The sequence below is a fragment of the Hippopotamus amphibius genome, chromosome 5, assembly GCF_030028045.1.
Source record: "Hippopotamus amphibius kiboko isolate mHipAmp2 chromosome 5, mHipAmp2.hap2, whole genome shotgun sequence".
Taxonomy (NCBI): domain Eukaryota; kingdom Metazoa; phylum Chordata; class Mammalia; order Artiodactyla; family Hippopotamidae; genus Hippopotamus; species Hippopotamus amphibius.
In genome coordinates, this window is record NC_080190.1 from 114,298,680 (window position 1) to 114,321,038 (window position 22,359).

Consider the following 22,359-nt stretch of genomic DNA (forward strand, 5'->3'; position numbering starts at 1 on the left):
ATTCTTGCCCTGTCACTAGGTTCATCAGTACCATTTTTTGTTTGTTTAGAGTCTATATATATGAGTTAGCATATGGTATTTGTTTTTCTTTTACTGGCTTACTTCGCTCTGTATGACAGACTCTAGATCCATCCACCTCACCACAAATAAGTCAATTTCATTCCTTTTTATGGCTGAGTAGTATTCCATTGTATATATGTGCCACATCTTCTTTATCCATTCATCTGCTGATGGACATTGAGGTTGCTTCCGTGTCCTGGGGTTAACTAGTATTTAAACAGCAGTTCTTAGTGCATGAGTTAGGAAACAAGGATCTAATAGTTCACAGTAAATAATGAGTATCTTTAATGTGTGGGGTTCTGCATAGAAATAGAGAATATTTAATATTTAACTTATAGGAAATATTTAATGTAGGGGAAGACTACAACTTAGCAATATCCCATTTTAAAAACTCTATATAAAAATTCAAGCTAAAGAGATAAAGAGATGGTTATCCTTACTATCAATTGTAAAGCCCTTATTATATCCCAGAACCTCTTTTAGGCACTTCCTATCCATTATTTCATTAAATCCTCACAACAGTTCTATGAGGAGGGAGCCCTTAGACCTATTTTATAGATGAGGAAACTGAGGCACAGGAAGGTGAATACTTTGGCCAAGCTCACACAGCTAGAATATCCAAACTAGGATTTGAAGCCAATGATATCTGTGAGATTCAGCACAAAGTTCCCTCAAATTACAAACTTTACTTACATATCTTAAATATGATTTGATTTACAAAAAAATAATTTTAATGCTTTTTTTAATTGCTAGAATATAGTGTGCAATGTTTGTTTCTTTCCTTTTGGGAAGTAGATAGAACTATGTTAAGTGTTCTCTTTTTCCCACTTTTATACTCATGATTAAAATTTTTAAAATAAATCACTAATTCTAGTTTATAATTTAGTTCACAAGCATTTCAGATTACTAAATAAAATTAACAGTGAACCAGTGAAGTTCTGCAAGTTTGGGCACTAAAATGTCTTGCAAAATCACAACACTCTGCATTTCTTCTAAATCAATTTTAACTATTTAGCTTGTCTCTCTTAGTTTCCTATGTCCTTTAAAAAATATAGTATAAAACTCTCCTCTCTTCTCTGTAGAGATGTCATCTCCCTAAATAGTGTTCTTTTGCTAGAAGTATTTATATTTTTTAAGCCCAGAAATGAAAACTAGTACGTATTTTGCTAGTTACCTGTTTTGTTATGGTCAATTGAATTCTGCTGTCACCCTTGTTCTCTTTACCAGTACAGTCCCAGGAGTTTCATCAGTAGTTTTATCTAATTCTATAATCCATACCATTAAAAAACACTCCTTCAAAGAGAAAAGGTAAGACGTACCTTTGGTTTTTAAAAAACATTAGTCTAAAAAGATCTCTTTTATAAAAATTTTTATTGGAGTATAGTTAATTTACAATGTTGTATTAGTTTCAAGTGTACAGCAAAGTAAATCTGTTATACATATCCACTCTTTTTTAGATTCTTTTCCCATATAGGCCATTACAGAGCATTGAGTAGAGTTCCCTGAGCTATATAGTACATCGTTATTTAGTTACCTATTTTACATATATCAGTGTGTTTGTGTCAGTCCCAATCTTCCAATTTATCTGCCCCCTCCGCCCCCCTACTTACCCGCTGGTAACCATAAGTTTGTTTTCTACATCTGTAACTCTATTTCTGTTTTGTAGATAAATTCATTTGTACCCATTTTTTAGAATACACGTAAAAGCGATATCATATGATATTTGTCTTTCTCTGTCTGACTTCACTCAGTATCACAATCTCTAGGTCCATTCATGGTTTTGCAGATGGCATTATTTCATTCCTTTTTACGGCTGAGTAATATTCCATTGTATATATGTACCACATCTTCTTTTTCTGTTCCTCTGTTAATGGACATTTAGGTTGCTTCCATGTCCTGGCTATTGTAAATAGTGCTGCAATGAACATTGGGGTGCATGTATGCTTTTGAATTATGGTTTTCTGCAGATATATTCCCAGGAGTGGGATTGCTAGATCAAATGGTAGCTCTATTTTTAGTTTTTTAAGGAACCTCCATACTGTTCTCCATAGTGGCTGTACCAGTTTACATTCCCACCAACAGTGTAGGAGGATTCCCTTTTCTCCACACCTTCTCCAGCATTTATTGTTTGTAGATTTTTTGATGATGGCCATTCTCACTGTAGTTTTGATTTGCATTTCTCTAATAATTAATGATTTTGAGCATCTTTTCATGTGTTTGTTGGACATCTGTATGTTTTCTTTGAAGAATTTTCCATTGGGTTGTTTCTTTTTTTGATATACAAACAGCTCATGCAGTTCAGTATTTTGGAGATTCATCCCTTGTCAGTTGCTTTGTTTGCAAATAGTTTCTGCCATTCTGAGGGGTGTCTTTTTGTTTTGTTTATGGTTTCCTTTGCTATGCAAAAGCTTCTAGGTTTAATTATGTCACATTTGTTTCTTTTATATTCATTACTCTAGGAGGTGGGTCAGAAAAGATCTTGCTGTGACTTATGTCAAGGAGTGTTCTGCCTGTGTTTTCCTCTAAGAGTTTTATAGTGTCCATTCTTACATTTAGGTACTTAATCCATCTTGAATTTATTTATAGAAATGCAAGAGATTTTGGTGTATTAATTTTGTACCCTGCAATTTTAACAATTTCATTGATTAGCTCTAGTAGTTTTCTGGTAGCATCTTTAGAGTTTTCTGTGTATAGTATCATGTCATCTACAGACAGTTTTACTTCTTTTCCAATTTTGATTCCTTTATTTCTTTTTCTTCTCTGATTGCTCTGGCTAGGACTTCCAAGACTATGTTGAATAATAGTGGTAAGAGTGGACATCCTTGTCTTGTTCCTAATATTAGAGGAAATGCTTTCAGTTTTTCACCCTAGAAGAAATGGACAAATTCTAAAAAGGTCTCTTGTAAGAGTTTTCTCTGAGCACCTCTTTGTTCTAGAAATACCATTCAGAGAAGCCATCTCTCTACCTGTGGATATCATTGATGTATGTCTTTTGTTGTCAGAATCTGCCATGCTTTTTTTTTTAACCATAAGATGTTTTGTTTCCCTAATACAACATTCTTCAAGTGAAAATAATTAGGCATTTGTATGATTTTAAAAATCAAAATGTAAGTAATAGTCTTCTGCACACTGACAGCAGTTCTGGTTTCTAGAGTGAAAATGGCCTTGTTTTATAACTCTACTTTTCAGAGAACTACTTAAAATGAATCTGTTGTGAGTAACATGGAGGGAAGGGAAGAGGGCAAGCATCCATTATTCTGCATAATGACACAGCCTTCATCAAAAAATGTCATTTCCAATGTGCATTCCAAAAGTTGCTGAAAACCAAGATGAAGCTGAGAATTTTCTTAATGATGCCTGATTCTGAGTTTATTTACAGCAAAATAAGGGCTTCTTTTCTTAAAAAAAAAAAAATTAATGCAAGTTTCTGCTTTTAGTTTTATTTAAGTGAGACAAGGGATTATTATTATTCTAAAGCCATTACATTCATTTAACTTAATGAGCACATACTATATGCCAGGTCTTAAATTGGATTTCATCTTTATTCTTAAAGAGCTCACTCCTGTCCAGAAGGGAAGCAGATATACAACTAGTCAAAGAGCAAAGCTGTGCAGTAAACTTCATGAGTTCTCAGAATAATCTTTTTATTTACAATTTGAGAACTATTTGTACCTTGATGTGCAAATTTTCTAGATAGTATATGCATAGGAAATCACAGATATGGCAACTATACACTTTTTTCTGTACTTGTTTTTTTTTTTTTCACTTTATGTCCTGGTAGTTATTCCATATCAGTACATGGAGCTCTGCATCTCTATTCTTATAAATGGCCACATCAGAATTCCATAACATCAATGTGCTGTAATTTAATGAGTCCCCTGGGCCTTAACATTTCCGTGGTTTCCAGTATTTACTGTTACAAACAGTTCTGCAGTGAGTGGTCTTTATGTGGTTGATGTGTGGGCAAGTACATCTGTGGGATAAATTCCTAGAAGTGCAATACCTGGGGCAAAGGTTATGTGCTTTTATGGTTTTGAAATATTTTAATACATTTTTAATAATTCAGCAAAATTCAAATTACATGTGAATGTCCATGCACCCAGCTTTTTATATTACTGATCTTATGTATAACCAGAAGGGATAAATGCAAAGTACCAGACAAGGAGGAAAGGTAGCAGAAGGGGATTTGGAAGGTTGCACATGTGGGCAAGAGGAACAGAAAGGATGTGTCATTATTCTCCCATTAGGGAATATTTTGGTTCTAATGACCCCAAGATTTAGGTCTTGGTGCCCACTTCTCTCAAAATATGCCTAATCTTGATAAACTAATCATATACACATCAATTTAGGCTATCATTGTTAAGATTTGTGGGTTAGCTCTGTTTTAGTCCCTAAACTGGCTCTAGTTACCTGATGGACTACCTCCATATAGGTATCCCATTTCGTCCATCTGAATATCAGCAGATCAGTTCCACTGTCCCAAACCAGTTCACCCACTCAAATTTGCTTCGGTGTTCTGTACCTCCAACCCATCACCAAATAGCATGAATTTTCTCTTTACACTGTGTCTCCCATCCATTCCACCCACTCCATTTCCACCATTGCTTTGCCTAGTTTCTCTACTACCAATCAGCCACAGCTCCAACCCATCCTTCCTTTAGTGCCTCACTAAATTGCTTAGCATACTTCTACCTGAAAAAAATCTCCTTTCTTATTAGTGCTTATCATGAACACACCATCCCAGCCCCATCTCCTCAGCACTAAATACTCTGTGCATCCCACCTTTGTCATGTACCATCTCCTGACTGGGAGTCCCATTCCTCTCCATCGACCTAACCAAGTTTGTCTATTCTTCAAATTCAGTGCAGGCCCAGTTTGCCCTCTCCAGATTACAGCAGAGCTCTCTCTTCTCTCTGAATTTATTGATTGTTTTCTTGAGATACAATTGACATTCAGCACTGTGTAAGTTTACGGTGTACAGCCTAATGATGTGACATATGTATTGTGAAATGATTATCACAATAAGTTTATTTGACATCCATCATCTCCTAAAGATATAAAAAAGGGGTTTTTTCTGGTGATGAGAACTTTTAGGATCTACTCTCTTAACTTTCAAATATATCTTACAGCAGTGTTAACTATAGTCATCATGCTGTATGTTACAGCCCCAGTACTTATTTATAACTGGAAATGTGTATCATTTGACCACCTTTATCCAATTTCCCATGCCTGCACTCTTTGCCTCTGGTAACCACAAATCTGATCTCTTTTCTGTGATTCTGGATTTTTTGTTTTTTAGATTCCACATATGAGATCATAAAGTATTTGTCTTTGTCTGACTTAATTTAGTGTAATGCCATCAAGGTCCATCCACGTTGTTGCAAATGGTAGTATTTCCCTCTTTTTTTATGGATGAATAATATTCCATGGTATCTATCTATAGATAATGGCTTTATCCATTCATGGGCACTTAGGTTGTTTCCATGTCTCAGCTATTGTAAATAATGCTGCTATGAACATGCAGGTATCTCTTCAACATAGTGCTTTCATTTCCTTTGGGTCTATACCCAGAAGTGGGATTGTTCAATCATGTGGTAGTTCCATTTTTAATTTTCTGAGAAACAGCCATACTCTTTCCCATAGTGGTTGTACTAGTTTACATTCTGACCAAAGGGTTCCCTTTTCCCTACATCCTCATCAGCATTTGTTACCTCTTGCCTTTTTGATGAAGGCCATCTAATAGGCTTGAGGTGATATCTCATTGTGGTTTTAATTTGCATTTCCCTGATTAGTGATGGTGAGCACCTTTTCATGTACCTGTTGGTCATCTGTATATCTTCTTTGCAAAAATGTCTATTCAGGTTCTCTGCCCATTTTTAAATTGGATCATTTGTTTTGCTATTGAGTTGTATGATATTAACTCCTTATCAGATATACGGTTGACAAATTTTTTTTCTCATTTCTAGGTTGTCTTTTCATTTTGTCAATCATTTCTTTTGCTGTGCAGAAGCTTTTTAGTTTGATGCAGTCCACGTGTTTTTTATTTTGTTGCTTATGCTTTAGGTGCCATATCCAAAAAATCATTGCCGAGGCCCATGTCAAGGAGCTTTTTTCCTGTCTTTTCTTTTAGGAGTTTTATGGTTTCTGGTCTTATACTTGTCTTTAGTCCTTTTTGAGTTGTTTCATTTTTTGCATGTGAATAGCCAGTATTCCCAGCAACATTTATTGAAAAGACTTTTTTTCCATTGAGTATTCTTGGCTCCCTTGTAAAATATCAGTTTAGCATATATACATGGGTTTATTTCTGGGCTCTTGATTCTGTTCCACTTTTCTATGTGTCTGTTTTTATGCTGGTACCATACAGTTTTGATTACCATAGCTTTGTGATATAGCTTGAAATCAAGATGTGTGATGCCTCCCACTTTGTTCTTTCTTAGGATTGCTTTGGCAATTTGGGACTTCTGTAGATCCGTATACATTGTAGGATTGTTGTTCCTACCTCTGTTTAAAAAAAATGTCATTGGACTGTTGAGAGAGATTGCATTAAATCTGTAGATGGCTTTGGGTATGGACATTTAAACTATTAATTCTTCTAATCCATGACCATGTGATACCTTTCCATTTATTATTGGTGTCTTCTTCAGTTTCTTTTATCCATGTCTTGTAGTTTTCAGTGTAGAGTCCTTTACCTTCTAAGTGTTTTATTGGTTTTGATGCTGTTGTAAATGGGATCATTTTCTTTATTTCTTTATCAGATAATTTGTTCTTAGTGTACAGAAATACTGATTTTTGTATGTTAATTTTGTATCCTGCAACCTCACTGAGTTCATTGATTAGATCTGTTTTTTGCTGGAATCTTTAGGATTTTCTATATATAAAATCATTGCATCTGCAAATAGTTCTTTTTCCAATTCTCATGCTTTTATTTATTTTTCTTGCCTGATTGCTCTGGCTAGGTCATTTTGATTCTTAATCCTACACTGCCTTACACTGTAATGAAATAGTTTCAGCAGATGTCTTTCCCACTGGTTCTTGGCAGTGGGAGCATATGTTATGTATGTATATTATTTTACAAATCTGCTGTAACTACAGTGCTATACAAGTAATAGAATATTTTAATTAAAAGTTATAGACTTTATTAAACCTAGATGCAACCCTGAGTCACTTCCACTAAACCCTTATTTTACAAATAAACAAAATGGGGTTCCAGGGAGATCTGTCATGAGTCAAAGTCATGTTACTAAAGTCAGATTTGAGTGTATAACCCGGGTCTCCCCATTCTAGAACCTGATTTTCCTTTCCTCTTTAGCCACCATCTCTCTCTGACTTCATATAAGAAATACTTGTTCCAGGCTAAACATTGACTCAGGAAAAAAAATGTTTACTTTGCACACACTTGGCCCAGGAAGCTCTTATAAAAGATCCATAAAAGCTTCACATCAGTATGTGCCTAGTTAGGGAAAATGTTATTTTGCGGACTTCCTAGACGGCACAGTGGGTAAGAATCCACGTGCCAATGCAGGGGACACGTGTTTGAGCCCTGCCCCAGGAAGATACCACATTCTGTGGAGCAACTAAGCCCATGTGCCACAACTACTGAAGCCCACATGCCTAGAGCCCATGCTCTGCAACAAGAAAGGCCACCGCAATGAGAAGCCCACGCACCACAACAAAGAGTAGCCCCCACTCACGGCAACTAGAGAAAGCTAGAGAAAGCCCATGTGCAGCAACAAAGACCCAACATAGCCAATAAAATTAATTAATTTTAAAAAATGTTATTTTGCAATATTCTAATTATTTGTTAACACATGTTTGAGTGCCCTGTATTCTCTCCTAGACTCAGTCTTCTTATAATCACTCAGTATTAAGTGTCAACCATAACTATCATTATTATTAATAAGCTCTTTAACAGGGTTTTTACCAGATCCTGAACCACTTGGCTCCTACAGCCAATAGCATCACACAGCCACTATTCCAACACAGAGCTTCCCCTTTATCCTCTGCCCCAGCCCACTTTACACACACATAGCCATTACAGTGCTCTTCTGAATGGTCATCCTTTCATAACTAGCTCAACTATTACCTCTTACCAAGTGTCTCTCCCACCCAGGCAAAGGGAGTTACCCCCTCCCACTCCTTTTAGGTGAATATTCATATTGAATATTGAAGAGAGATTTCTAGTATTTGGTTCTGGACTGTTATTGAAGGATAACAAAAATAGAGAGATACTCCAAAATACTGCAGAATCCAGAAAGGTCTTCATATGATAGTAGACTGTGGTATATATATTTTTAGTAGATTACTTGAGACAAAGACATTGTTAATAAGTAACAATAGTTTGCATCCCCAGAATAATAACAGCTATATGATCTACAGCAAAATATTTAGTAGCTTCTGTTACTTATAGATGGTCCTCCCCACCAAAACTCCTCAGTTCCAAATTCTATTTGTTTTCCTGCCATTTTCTCCTAATAGTTTGAATTGTTTAAAAATTTCCTAGAACTATAATTGCAAATTATACTCAGGCCTTCACATTATTTTTTGTGTAGAAAAAAACCAAAATGTTATGTTTTCTGTGGGCTTAATAGAATTTTGTTCTCTGAAAGGTTATGATTACCTTTCTTTTATCTAAGAAAATGATTTTGCTGATAAATACTTACTATAGTGCTTTTGAGCCATAAAATTAATAATCTTGTTTTTAATCCTTCATGGATGATGTAACCCTTTTTTTTTTTTTTTTGCCTCTTTTTCTTGTCTCTGGTTGATTCAAGTCTTTCACAACTGTTCCCATCATTTAAGCTAGATTTTTAGATTGTCTTTTTTGGTAGTTGTTTAAAACATCAAAAAACAAAAAACTACCTTAGATGTTCATTTAAAATCTTCCCATTTGGTAAAGCTGTTTCAAGGCCAGTGCAAAGAATGCCTGATGGAACTAAATGAAAAAATAAAAGTTGCTTCTTCCTGGAGTAAAATTAAGTTTTGTAAAATACTACCAACTAAGGAAAACCACTTAAACTTGCAGCATGAAAAATCCACTGGATCCAGATTTTGAAAGGCGAACGTTTGACAAGGTTTTGTTCATAGCTACTGGGTTTTATGTGAAGCTTGAAATCGGCATTCAAGTCGCAGCATAGGTCTGCTTAAGAAATGCCCGTCACCTTCTTAAAAGAAACAGACTCCTGAGTCACATTTTAAAATGCAGTCCAGTATTCTTAGGGGAGGATTAAGTTTGAATTTTTGTTTTAAACAGATGTGATGTTGAGATCTTAACTGGCAGTTTTCACAATACTGAATGGGGGGGTGGGCAGCAGAGTGGACTGCCAAAGCAGCCTTTCGGGGCTTGTGCTGGGAGCATTCTCTGTCCTCACCTCACTGTCTGCCCCTTTGCAGCACGCCATGCCCTTTTGGAGGGTCTCCAGTCACTCGGACCTCATGGCCCTACATCATGCCTTGGAACTGGAGTACCTGTAATAGCCCCCTAGCACTTTGAAACCACACAACAGCCCAGTGACCAGGGACACATCCAGAAGGCTGAGTCCCAAGCCGGCGCCGGACTCCAAACTAGTGATTTCGACATTTTGATGCCCAGCTGCTGTGGGTCCTTGCCTCGCCCTTGCGGTCAATAAAGGACCACATCCCTTTCTTCAGAACAGCTGTTGACTCTAGTACTGTGAATCCAATGCAAATAAGCCATGAGAATGTTCTAGCACAGCGTAACGTGTCTTGGCCACATTAACTACATGGTTCGAACCTGTGAAGAAAGGACCTGCAGACGCTTTATGTTTTTAGCATCTTCAGTGTGACATAAACAGCTTCTCCAATACAGCAAACTTGATTGCACAACAAAGACTAAGATGGGTTTCCTGAATACCAGTGAGGGGGATCTTCTTGTAAAGGTTTACTTTTTTTGGTGTCTCATATCCAGGGTCATCTGTACATCTCTACTTATTTATGAACAGACTTTAAAAAACAAAAACAAACAAAAAAACAGCCTTATCGAGATATAATTCAAGAACCATACAGTTCACTCGAACAGACTTTTTTGACATCAAATAATTGAAGAGACAGTAGTGTGATGAGAGAGGAGCAATCGAAGGCTTTGGCCTCACGACACAGCAAGTACTTTGAATTTTAGCACATTGCAAAGTAGTTTAAAATATGTCTAATTTAAACATATAATATGTACATCACTGAGACAATCATGTACAGAAAGAATTTTGGGTGTAAATTTGTAATAATGGATGATTCTTTTACATATTGTTTAGGAAAATGATATTGAAAGGTAGCAATGCCTTGATAGTGAAGTACGAGGCAGGATCTGCACAGATGTGCAGTGCCTTCTTGAAGTACTGGGTATAAATATGTAGATAATGGATTTTTTTTTTTTTTTTGATCATGTTGTCAAGACCAAAAGCATGGATATCAAGTGTCAATAAGGTTTTGTTTTCCAATTTTTTTTCCCATCAGTTCTTTTTGTTTTTTATGCTGTTAGGAGGGCCTTGGTAAAATAACACAGCAGTGTCTTAAATAATTTGGGGGGAAAAAGTCTTCTTACAACCTCGCTTTTTCATTTCCAACACTAATGGAGTATGTGTAACTACCTGGAAAAAGATGATTATTCAAATTCTTCTTCCCACAGAAAGAATGTAGATGATGGATATATTTTATTAATGAAGTGGTTCATGAATTGGACACTAGGAAAGTTTTCATGTGCTCAGATGATATTTTCTTTTTTAAGGAAGGGCATTACCACCTATCTGGAAATCAGCAAAGCTTTGTATTACTTTCTACATTCACGTTCCTTCTGTTTTCACCCACGCTTACCTTCCCAACCCCAACCCTGCCCTCCCAGGAAAGTTCATTGCCAGCAGCAGACATGGCCCAGTCATCATCACCAAGAAAATAATGCTACTCTTCACCCCCATTCTGTAACAAGCATAAATCTGGAAAACAAAATTTGTCACCTTTGTAATACCGTAAAAATGTTTCTCCAAAAGTGACCGACCAGTTTGTCTAGACACTAGTTTCTCTCATCTAAAACCTCCCATTGTCATGAAATTACTTTTTGGATGAATTTTCTTTAGTAGTATATTGGGGGAAAAAACCACCAGCTTTGACCCAAAGTAGCTGAAGAGGATAGCTCTATCCATTTCTGAAGTTTCATGTTGCTGCTAGAATTAGTTGTAAATTTCTCCAAATTGTTTAGTCAGTTTGTTTTTCCTCTTTTGCTTGAAGCAAACAGCAGTCGACAATTTTTTAGCCTTTCCATTTTACGTTTTTGTACTCTGCAGACTGAAAAGACAAAGTTTATCTTGGCCTTACTGTATAAAGGTGTGTTGTGTCCACAATTGTGTACAGAATTTTTCTTCATTCAATTTGTGTTTAAATTAATAAAACTGATTTGTGAAGTACTGTAAGCTCTTTGACTGTCAGTATTCTGTTCATCTCTCGGTTCTAAGAAATAGCAGGATCTTGGTTGCATTAGAACGCTCATAGTTCAACAAAAGGAAGTTGTATAGAGCAACTGTAGTAATGGCTTTATCAGCCCTTGAGAAGACTAAGCTAGAAGAATAACAGCTGTTTCTTTGATCACTGTAAGAACAGATGAATGGAAAAGCTCTTTACCTCCTCCGAAACTATATAAACTAGACCTTCACTCAGATTTATCTGCTATAGAACAGAATTCAGCGTCAAGTATCTTGGATGCCAGAGCATAGATTTAGCCACTTAAAAACCCAAGGGATAGCAATAGAAACCAGCTTCATCTATAAAGAACGCCCACAACATATACCTCTAAGATTTGGCCAGATTAATCACTGACAAAAGAGCTATAAAACAGCACAACTTGCTTCCTCATGGGATTTAATCTTAGAAACACAACAATCATACATGCAAACACGTGAACATCAAACATGCAGTGGTCTGACTCATTTATCAGGCCCAGAATGTTCATTTTTCACGTGCACACGCGCAGCCAAGTGGCTTGAATAATGAAGTGCCTGCACATGCTCAGACACCCAAGAATGAAAAGTTGGGGGAACATCTGTAAAGAGACAGGGGTGTGGAGTGGAGGGACTTGTAGGTCTCAGGTGAAGAAAGTATGGGAAATAAGCAAAACGGAGAGCATCCCGTCAAAAGATGGATTTTCTAAAGCACCACTTCTAACGTGACACCCCTCTGGCCAAAATGCTTAAAGGGCTCCTCTTGGACCATAGATGAGAGCCCAAATTTCTCTACCTGCTATTCGAGAGTTTCCAAGTACAGCCTCTACTTTCTTCCCAACACTGTCTCTCCTCATTCTTAGGAACAAACCTTCAGTACATATTAACTGGGCTCTTTAATGGACCAAACAGCCCGTGAGCATCCCTGCCAAATCTCTACTCAGAGCTCTCCCACTGCCATCAATGACTTCCCCCACCTCAATCCACCCAAACCATGTCCAGCTCCAGAGCCTTCTCTGCAGAACCTTGTTTCCCACGATGACACACAGTGTTAGCTTCTTCTCGTGAACGTCTCCCACCCAATGTCCATAGTCTTACTGGCCTGTTCAGACTATTCCCTTCAATAATGGCTCCCTGTGCCCCCACCATGGGAGAGGGAAGCATTGTCTGAGATGCTGAGGATAGGAGGTCCCTGCTCCTGAGGATGGAGTTTACATCAGAGTAGCTAGGAACAGACAAATTGCTGAATGAATGAGATACACCCAGTTGGAAACGTTCTCTGTGGAAAATTAAAACAGGGAATATGGGTGACAGGTCTTCCCTGGAAAGGATGGACAGAGCTGAGACATCTGAACTGAGACCAATGGCTAAGAAGCAGGCAGCATGTGAAGACGAGGGGCAGAAGATAGAGGTAAAGGTCCTCAGAGGAGAAGACTTCTATGTATTGTGCTCTAGGAGTGAAAATCACACTCATGGGTCCAAGAAGAGTTGATTTTGGAAAGGGAGAGAGACAGGGAAGGTCTTGGTGAGGGATTTGGATGCTATTCTAAATGGCCTCTGAGAGGTCCACACAGGGCTGTGACCCAGCCTGATACACTCTTTGAAATGACCGCTCTGGCTGCTGGGGGGAGAACAGGCTAAAGAAGGACAAGAGAAGAAGTGGGGAAACAAGTCATTAGGCTAGTAGGGAGGTCCAGGTGAGCAACAACCAGATTCAGATTAGGATGGGGAAAAGGACACCTGGACTTATTTTTAGTGATAGCAAGGACAGCACTGGCTAATGGGTTGAATGTGGAGAATGGTGAGACACAACAGGAGTCTGGACACCCCCAAAGTAAGGGGTCACCCCACCACCATGAGATAGTACACCTAGTTGTTAAGCATCCGGCCTCTGCAGGCAGACTGCCTGGGTTTGAATCCCAGCTTCCTGTTTCAGTTAGCCAAGTTGTTTAACTTCCCTGTGCCTTAGTTTCCTCTTCTGTAAAAAGGAGATAACACAATACGTACTTCAGACTGTGATTATGAGGACCAAGTAAGTGAATAAGTGTAAAGTGCTTGGGACACTGCTTGGCATTTTCCTGAACACTGCTCATTCCTATGCTGGCTAAGCATTCAGACATTTTTTTTCTCCCCAACTAAAGAACCAGTTCTTTGATGGCACAGACTGTTTACAAGAGGGCTGCATTCTTCTGGCCTTGTTGAGGAAACAAGAGGAAAAAGCCTAGTTTCTGACCTCAAGCATTGGGACGGTGGCTATTAAAAAAGAATCACAGGCCTTCCCTGGTTGCACAGTGATTAAGAATCTGCCTGCCAATGCAGGGGACATGGGTTGGATCCCTGGTCGAGGAAGATTCCACATGCCATGGAGCAACTAAGCCCATGTGCCACGACTACTGAGCCTGCACTTTAGAGCCCGTGAGCCACAACTATTGAGCCCATGTGCTGCAACTACTGAAGCCCATATGCCTAGAGCCTGTGCTCCACAACAAGAGAAGCCATCACAATGAGAAGCCTGTGCACCAGAACGAAGAGTAGCCCCCACTTGTCACAACTAGAGAAAGTCTGCGTGCAGCAAAGACCCAGTGCAGCCAAAAATAAATAAATTCATTAATAAAAACATATATATATATAAAATGAATCACAATGATAAAGGAGACTTCCGTGAGTAGTCCTGATGACATGAGAGGTGGGGCGAGCAGGACAGTCTGGGTAGGCAGGAAACACTGCCCTGAAGCTGAGCCCTGCAGGCTGGAGTTGGCCTGAGCAGAGCAGGAAGAAGGGGAGCACAGGAGAGAGGCCGAGAGTGGACAAGGGAAGAAAGGCCACGGGGCTGTAGGGACACAAGGAGTGTGGGTCAGGGTGCCCAGGAGAGAGAGAGGTGAGGGTGTGAACTGTCCTTCACCTTCAAGTAAAACTTCAGGCTTAGGGCTTTTACTACCATGAACGTGGCTCTTCCCCCTTCACAGGAGAAAGGTAAGCAAGAGGACAGGAACAGAGGTTGCATGCAGCCTCCTGCATGAACACACAGCCTGGCGGACCCGTCCCTGGGGCCATGATTCCACATTAAACTAGACTTAAATGTTAGCCCTAAGTAGTGGGTAGTGGAGCCCCTTTTATTTTACAGATTACAAAACTCAGGTTAAATGCTCTGTCCAAGAGGTCGCAGCCAAATCAGGCAGAGTCACAACCCCAAGCAACTCATGGATACAACACAGAATCATGAAAAGATCATGGCCTCTGGGGTCAATAAAAGTTGACTTTGCCCTCTGCTCCATCACTCCACACCAGGGCTTAGGCAGCCCTTTCCTTTTTCAAGGTGTATTTGGCATCCTGTCCACAGTCTGTCTAGTCATGTCTGAATGCTTTTTGTTGTAAATCTCAGCACCTCAATTCTATGCTATCCTTCCAGAGACTGGTTGAAAATTTGTCTTCCAATCAGCATTTACATGTGTCCAATGCACATACATTTTATAATAACGTAAAATTTGGTTTTCAAAACATTTGAACAGGGCTTGGATGTTGCCCAATTCAAATGGATATAAAGGAGTCCATTTGCTTAACAGAATGTGGAGATGCTGCCCCCGACACTGTGTTCATTTAAGACCTGTAAGAAATTTGCTTCCAAACCCTGGGATCCCCTCCTGTCTCCGCAGAGAGGAAAGTTTCAGCGGACTCACGTGGCCCTGTCCATCCCTCTCAGGATGTTTTTTTGACAATCCAAAAGGAGAGAGTTAGCAACAGTTTCTTTCAGTGTCTCTCAGAAATGTTTCCATTTCTCTCCATTCTGTGCAATTACCCAAACTGACAGGCGAACTTGCTGCAGAAGAAATGAAAGGGTTTGTAATTTAGGAAACCTTTGGCCCCACTGACTGAAAGCAGGTTGTTTGTAAAAAGGAAATCCTGACCTCAGCTAACTGGCAAACTCTGTCAAAAGCAATAGAAGGAAGCAAAGGAGAAAGAACAGCGCCGGGGATTTTTATTGGCAACAGAAGAAAAACGGATGTCCTGCCAGAGGAAAGCCCTTCGGAGAGAACTCTCCAGTGGGGGAACCAAGTATGCCCGGAGCCAGCGCGCATGTGGTACCCACTGCCTGCTGGTTCTGTGCTGGATTTGCGGGCTGGTGTGACTGGCAGAGTTTGCCACCTGGGACCATATCTAGACTGACCATCCCGAAAATGGATTTCCTCCACTTCTCTCTTCCGCTCCCAGCACCCGTAGCCCGCTCCATCTTCTCTCGTGGCTTGACGTGAAGCCCCAGGACCCACAGATGACAGGGTGTGTGCCAGGTGTGAAAGGAGACAAGCTACCTGGCGTTTCCCACGTCAGTGCTGTCCATCGACTCACCCTCACTTCCTCCCTCTGCTACCCGTTTGGCAGGAGGACTCTGCAGGGACCTCTGGGTAACTCCCTAGGAAAGGAGGCCTCCCTGCCCCGCAAGTTCTAATTTCCTTCTGCCAGTGGTTCCCAGTGGGTTGCCCGTTGAAATCACCTGGGTGCTTAGAAAACTCCCTGAGCCCCTCCCTAGAGTTTCTAATTGAATTTGTCTAGGTTGAGGCTTGAACAGCCGTCAAGGTAAAGAGCCAGTGCTTTGGGCCAGCCAGGTATGTGGGAAAGACCTCCATCCAAGGCAACTCCCAGCAAGGCTGGGCCATCTGTGGACTGTGTGTTGCCAGCTCCTGCCTTTCCTCTCCAAGCCACTCCGATTCCTGGGTGGGCACCCTGTGCCCTGGAAATCTGTATGACTCCCAACTCAATTCCACTCAAGCATCTAGGGAGTCCCTGCTGTGAGTGAAGAGTTCTGTCTGGTGTCAGGGCTATCCCCGGGGGGCTGGCTATCGAGTGGGGAAACAGAGAATGTGCGAAGAGGCAGACAGTGACGACGGCCTCCCTGGACAGCCAGGACACTGGAAATCTAGGGTGACAAAGGTTGCAAAGAATTTTGTTCTATCACAGAAGCCCAGAGGGGACAGCAATGAATGCTGGCTGGGGAACGGGTCTCAGTGAGGGGAGGACATTTTCATCAGCCTAAATGAAATGAAAGAATAAGATGCTGATAGGCTCCTAAACCTAGGCGCCTAATCCTCTCCCCGATTAATGAGAGAGAGAGACGTGTTGTAACTGCTGGCTGGGAGACACGCAAGAGCTGGGTGCAACCCACGTGAGATGTAAGGAGGGTCTGTCCTAGGGCAGCCCTGGGGATAGAAACACGGAACCCACATCGCAGGTGTCCCAGAGGCAGAGCTAAGCCTGAGTGTGTGGGGCTGGCTTCCAGGGTCCTCTCGCTGCCCCCTTCCCCATCCCACACTGGAAAGGATCTGGCTGGATCCCACCAGGTACCAAGTTGTGTATAATTAAGTCAGAGGATTATAGCTGAGGGGAAGGTGCTGGTTCGTTCCAAATCTTCTCTCTAATCTAGACCTGGAAGGCTTTGCTGCCCTTAGGAACTAATTGTATATATCATTGACTGTGTGTGTGTGTTGCAGTGACCTTTTTCGAGGGGCAAGAATAGCAACGCCGTTTCCCTGATGGTTCCAGCAAGTGCAGCAATCAGGCTGAAGCCCTCTACATGTAATTGAGAAAATGGCACTTTTCCATTTCAAATTGTGGGAAGGCGGGGCTCGCTGAAGGAGTTTTTAAAGACGCAAAACCCTTCCAGTGGAGGCCCTTCCCATCACCCTCCAAAAACAGTAGTATTGTAAGCAGAGTAGGTTATGGGGTCCTCGAAGAAAGAGAACTGGGAACGGCTTTCGTGACATAAGAGGAGCCACGTTGGCCTCGGCATTTTGTGATCTAAGCCTGGCTGCGTACTTGCCCTTGAACAGGTCTCAGTAATCAATGATCTTAAGGGAACAAAGGAATGCAGGAGCAGAGCAGAGGCAGCCAAACAATGGTGCAGTGACAAAGCAGAGTCCTGGTGCCTCCTTGAGGCACATAGCGAATAATATATCTGAGCTCTGCAGGAACTAAGGCCCCACCCAGGGGAGGACAGAATGATGATGTGGACCCTCCTGACTTCAAACAACTGAAGTTCGGACTCTGTAGACCTTGGTCCCAGTTTTATGCTGAATGTGCCTCTGCTCAAGCCCCTTCGTGAATATGCATGGACCCTTACCTTAAAACCTCCCCAATTTTGCTGTTCAAGGAGACACTGCCTTGGGAAAGATCCTCGGGGTTCTCCTTACTTGCTGCAAGTAATAAGAAGTCCTTCCTTCTCCCCATCTTTGTCTCGGTTGTGTCTATTGGCTCGACCACCCCCAAGAGGTGAAGCTAGTTTCCAGGTAACAGTATCTCCAGGAAGACAACGGTTCCCACAAACGCTCACGCCTCACGCCTCCCTTGAAGGGATGCTGCATCCTCGGAGACGAATCAGGCACCCAGAGGTTGCTCTAAGGTCCTTAAATCCAAAGTCTCTTTGACTGTGTCCTTGGCACGTCCCTATTTACAAGCACAGAGCCCACCTCAGACAGCTGGCGAAGTGTTGAAGAGGAAGAAAAGAAAAGAAAGAAGAAAACCCAAGACAGAGTGTGGAGGAGGAGAGGGGGAGGGTTTATTCTATCAACTTGAACGTTAAAAAGAACCAAACCACTGAACAGGATCCCCCAGCATTTGCCCTAGCCCTGACGTGCAAGAGGCCTGGACAGGGGCCCCTGAAGTCGCAGGGATCAAAGTCCCTGTGAGCACGTGTGCAGACAGCCCCTGGGGTGGAGGAGGAAGGGGAGAAGGGGTCTGAGCGGAGGAGGCCCTGCCCCCTCCGCTGGCTCTTCAGAAAGGGCCTCTTTCACCGCCTCCCCCCATGTTCCTGTCTGTACCAACCTCTCACTGAGAAATCACCGCAGGCCCCATCACCTAGCCTACTCAGTGGTTCAGAAATACCAAAGGTTTTGCAGAATTTCCATTCTTCTCAAAGTAGTTAAAATGCAAGCGGGTGGGGGCCTGAGCTGATGGAGGAAGCACACGCCCTTATTGGAACAGTCTTGTTTTGAAAAACTTCTGCCCTCTGGGGTTGAAAGCATTTCTTGGCCCAGTGGAACCAAAAGGTGCCACGAGAGCTCCAGCAAGGCTTCCAGCCCCTGACCTTGATATTTATTTGCAAAGCCTTACAGGAAATCAGTGCTACATGTTCCATGAAAAACAAAGGGAAATGCAGGAATCAGGAAAAACAACAGACTGCTCCAAACAGCCTGACATCAACAGGCTTTAAAGAAAATGAGACGCTGAAAAAATAGTTCCCTTTGACATGTCACCTTTCAACATGTACTGAAGACCCACTGTGCGCCCAGCCCGGTGCAAGGTGCTGACAGGGTCTGGGCCCTGAGAAGTTCATGTTTCCCAGGGTAGGGTCAGGGGGCTGCTGAGATAAAGGCGGTGTGGGGCGATGTGGATTTGAACGGTAAGGAGCAGGATGAGCTGGAGGCTTCAGGCACAGAGAGACTGGGGAAATGAGCACTTTGGGAGGACTCCTAGGGGAAGGTAACATTTAATCTGTACTGAGGAACAGGTGGGAGTTTCAGAGATGGAAAAAAAGAAGAGCAGGGCTGGGGGAGAAAGTGGATGACATCTAAGACAGCTTCAGAAATTGAGCCTTAAAATTGCTATAAAAATTCAGCTTGACACATGATGACCTGATCGTCATTTATAACCTTTCATGGAGTGCTTTCTACCTACTGTGAGAAATTCATAGAAGGGTAAGAGAGATGTACTCTGCACATCAATGCCCAGGGTTCAGTTCACCGAGGGCTGCAAACTCAAATGATAATGGAGCCAGAAAATAATATAAATGGGTGAAGGATTCAGGCCTATTATAGGAGTTCCAGGGCCCTCTCATTTAAAAACAACAATAATAACAAATCTTTTTCTGATTTGATAGTGACAGTTCAGAAAAGTTATCTACACTATAGGAAAAACATGCGAACAAGTATACGGTAATCAGCCCTAGGCTTTCATCCTCAGAGGGAAGAGGTGGGGATGGTATCAGGAGAGAGCAGGGCTCTGTGAAGCTAACAGCTGCTTCTCAGCCCTACCGAGTTGTTGCCATGAAGGAATGCTGGCTCTCAACGTCAGGTTTTTCAGCTTTGAAGAAAAGCCAGATATCCTAATATTGGGGGAAATTTTGGTTGTGGGAATCTCAAACTTTGTAAATTTTGACTCCAAATTTTAAATTTTGTAGACAGTTTAAAACATGACAGTGGGCATAGTTTAAAACATGCAGATAATGGAAAATATTTCTGGCTGGAATGTCTAGGAAGACTTCCTAGAAGAATTGATGTCTAAGAATGGGCCTTTGGGAAAGTAATTGGCCTCAGGTAGGAGCCTGGAGGGCAAATGGACTCAAGTGACATCATCAGTCATGCTTTGGACAGTCATGTCATTCAGCGGTACCCAACGTGGCCATATACCAAAATGAACTTACAAATTGTTTTCGCCACATTTATGGTGTTTTAAGTATTTTAGAATGTTTCCATACATGCTACAATGTGGCGTAACCTTAACATTATGCTAAGTGAAAGAAGTCAGACACCAAGGGACAAATGTTGTATGATTCTAATGTTGTATGAGGGCCCTAGAGTAAGTAAATTCACAAAGACAGAAAGTAAAACAGAGGTTACCAGGGGCTAAGGGCAGAGAGAAATGGGGAGCTATTGTTTAATGAGTACAGAGTTTCTGTTTGGGATGATGAAAAAGTTCTAGAGATGGATAGCGCTGACGTTGTACACTATTTTAATGCACTTAATGCCACTGAATTGTATACTCACAAACATTAACATGGAATAAAATAAAAGTTTATGTACTATAAGCGTGCCTACTCACCACAAACAGAAACAGAGAAATATGTAAAATTGTAAAAGGATTTTTCATTCTTAACCTGCTGCCAAATGAACACACAACGAACCAATTCTTTCCCATCATTTCCCTCACAAATTCTTAGGAATTCATGCCACTGGACTCCTGCAACCCAGCAATGACTACTGCATGGCAAAAACCTCAACTATTTCCATTAGAATCACCCTGGGTTTCATGGAGTTTGACTCTGACTCACTGACTGCATTACTGCTCAATTATATAACAGAACTTAGGGAGAGAAGGAAGACAGGAAGCAGGAAAGCTTCAGATTCCCCAGAGGATACAGTCATGTGATTGTCTTTATGTCTGTGCACGTGTGTGTGTAATGTGTGCATACATGTGTATGTACATACTGGCTTCTTTTACATAATTGCCTGCTTCTTGATTTTTTAAATTTCAACTATCTTAGATATCTTTCCACTTCAGTATTTACAAATCTAGTTCCTGACTTTCAACAGTTGCCTAGTATTCCACTATATGTGAGTAGCACACCTCTTCCACTGATAGAAATTGAGGTAGATTGCTATTTTTCCCTTTACAAACTATGCTGCAATAAACATTCTTTTATATGGGTATTTATAAATGTGCACAAATAATTCATATAAGTTAACTTCCTAGATATGTAAGTGCAAGTCAACAGGCGTGACTATTTAATGCAATAAAATATGCCAAATTATTATGCAAAAAAAATTGCACTGATTTTTACACCTACACCAAAAGTATTGTGAAATCTGGAAGGCTTTTTAGGCTCTCGGAGCCCTGCTCCCAGAGATCCTGCTGCCATCATTCTGGAATAGAATCTGGATTTCCATATTATTTAAAAATTCGACAGGTATTTCTAAGATTTGCCACCTTTTGTACCCAAAAAGTACAAGCTAAACATCAAATTGTATATTATCTAATTGCAACAAAAATCTAAAAACTAACGAATGTTGTTGACAGAAATTGAAGAAGTCCTAAATAAATGGAAGGATGTACCATGTTCATAAATTAGAAGACTGAATATTACAGAGAGAGAGAGAGAGAGAGAGAGAGAACACAAGCTGATTCCTTAAACTAAACAGAGCGGGAAGACTTATACTAGCGGATGTCAAAGCCAGTCACAAAGCTGTAGCAATTAGTGTGGTATTGGCACTAGAATAGACAAGGAAAAATGGAAAAGAATGAAAAAATAGCACTACATATATTCTGCCACTTATGACTAGGAGAGTATGTACAGTAAAGATGGCCTTTTCATAAATGATGCCAATTGATTTTATTTCTATTTCAGTAAAAAATGAATCTTGACCCCTACCTCTCACGATACACAAAAATAAAATCCTGACAGACTGCAGGTCCAAATGAAATATAATATAGATATTACAAAAATACATATAAAAATATCTTTATGAACTTCAGACAGATTTATTAATAGGACACAAAAATCATTAATCATTTTTAAAATTATAAATTCGACTAAATTAAAATTGTGATGTCTCATCAAAATACACCACTAAAAGAATGAAAGGATGTATAACTGAATCACTTTGTTGAACAGCAGAAATTAACATTGTAAATCAACCATACTTCAATAAAATTTTTTTAAAAAGAGAGAGAATGAAAGGGTAAGCCATGGTGGGAAAGGATATTTGCAATATGTATATCTGACAAAGTACTCATTAAATGAATATATAAAGAACTCTTACAAATCAATACAGAAAAGACAAAAAAATTCCAAGATAAGAAATGGGAGGGACTTCCCTGGCAGTCCAGCGGTTAAGAATCCGCCTTCTAACACAGGGGACGCAGGTTTGATCCCTGATCAGGGACCTAAGACCCCACATGCCTCAGGGCAACTAAGCCTGCATGCCACAACTAGAGAAGCCCATGCGTCATAATGAAGACCTGGCACAGCCCAAAAAAAAACAAAAAAACCTAGTAACCTCTGCTAAAGTCATAGTCTAGCTCTCTCCCTTTTTCCCAAATCATATTCACTATAACTGTGAAATTTCACATATCTTTGCTTAATAAAAACAAA

The 22,359-nt window shown here is 40.5% G+C and overlaps 1 protein-coding gene across 1 annotated transcript in view; it reads left to right on the forward strand.

The window, feature by feature from the left end:
- EYA1 (EYA transcriptional coactivator and phosphatase 1) overlaps nucleotides 1-9,531 on the forward strand; it is a 160,556-nt gene extending 151,025 nt beyond the window's left edge. Inside the window, exon 17 of the mRNA XM_057735357.1 lies at nucleotides 9,451-9,531. Within this exon, the coding sequence (XP_057591340.1) occupies nucleotides 9,451-9,531 (81 nt within the window). The remainder of the gene's footprint in view (nucleotides 1-9,450) is intronic.
- The last annotated feature ends 12,828 nt before the right edge of the window (nucleotides 9,532-22,359 follow it).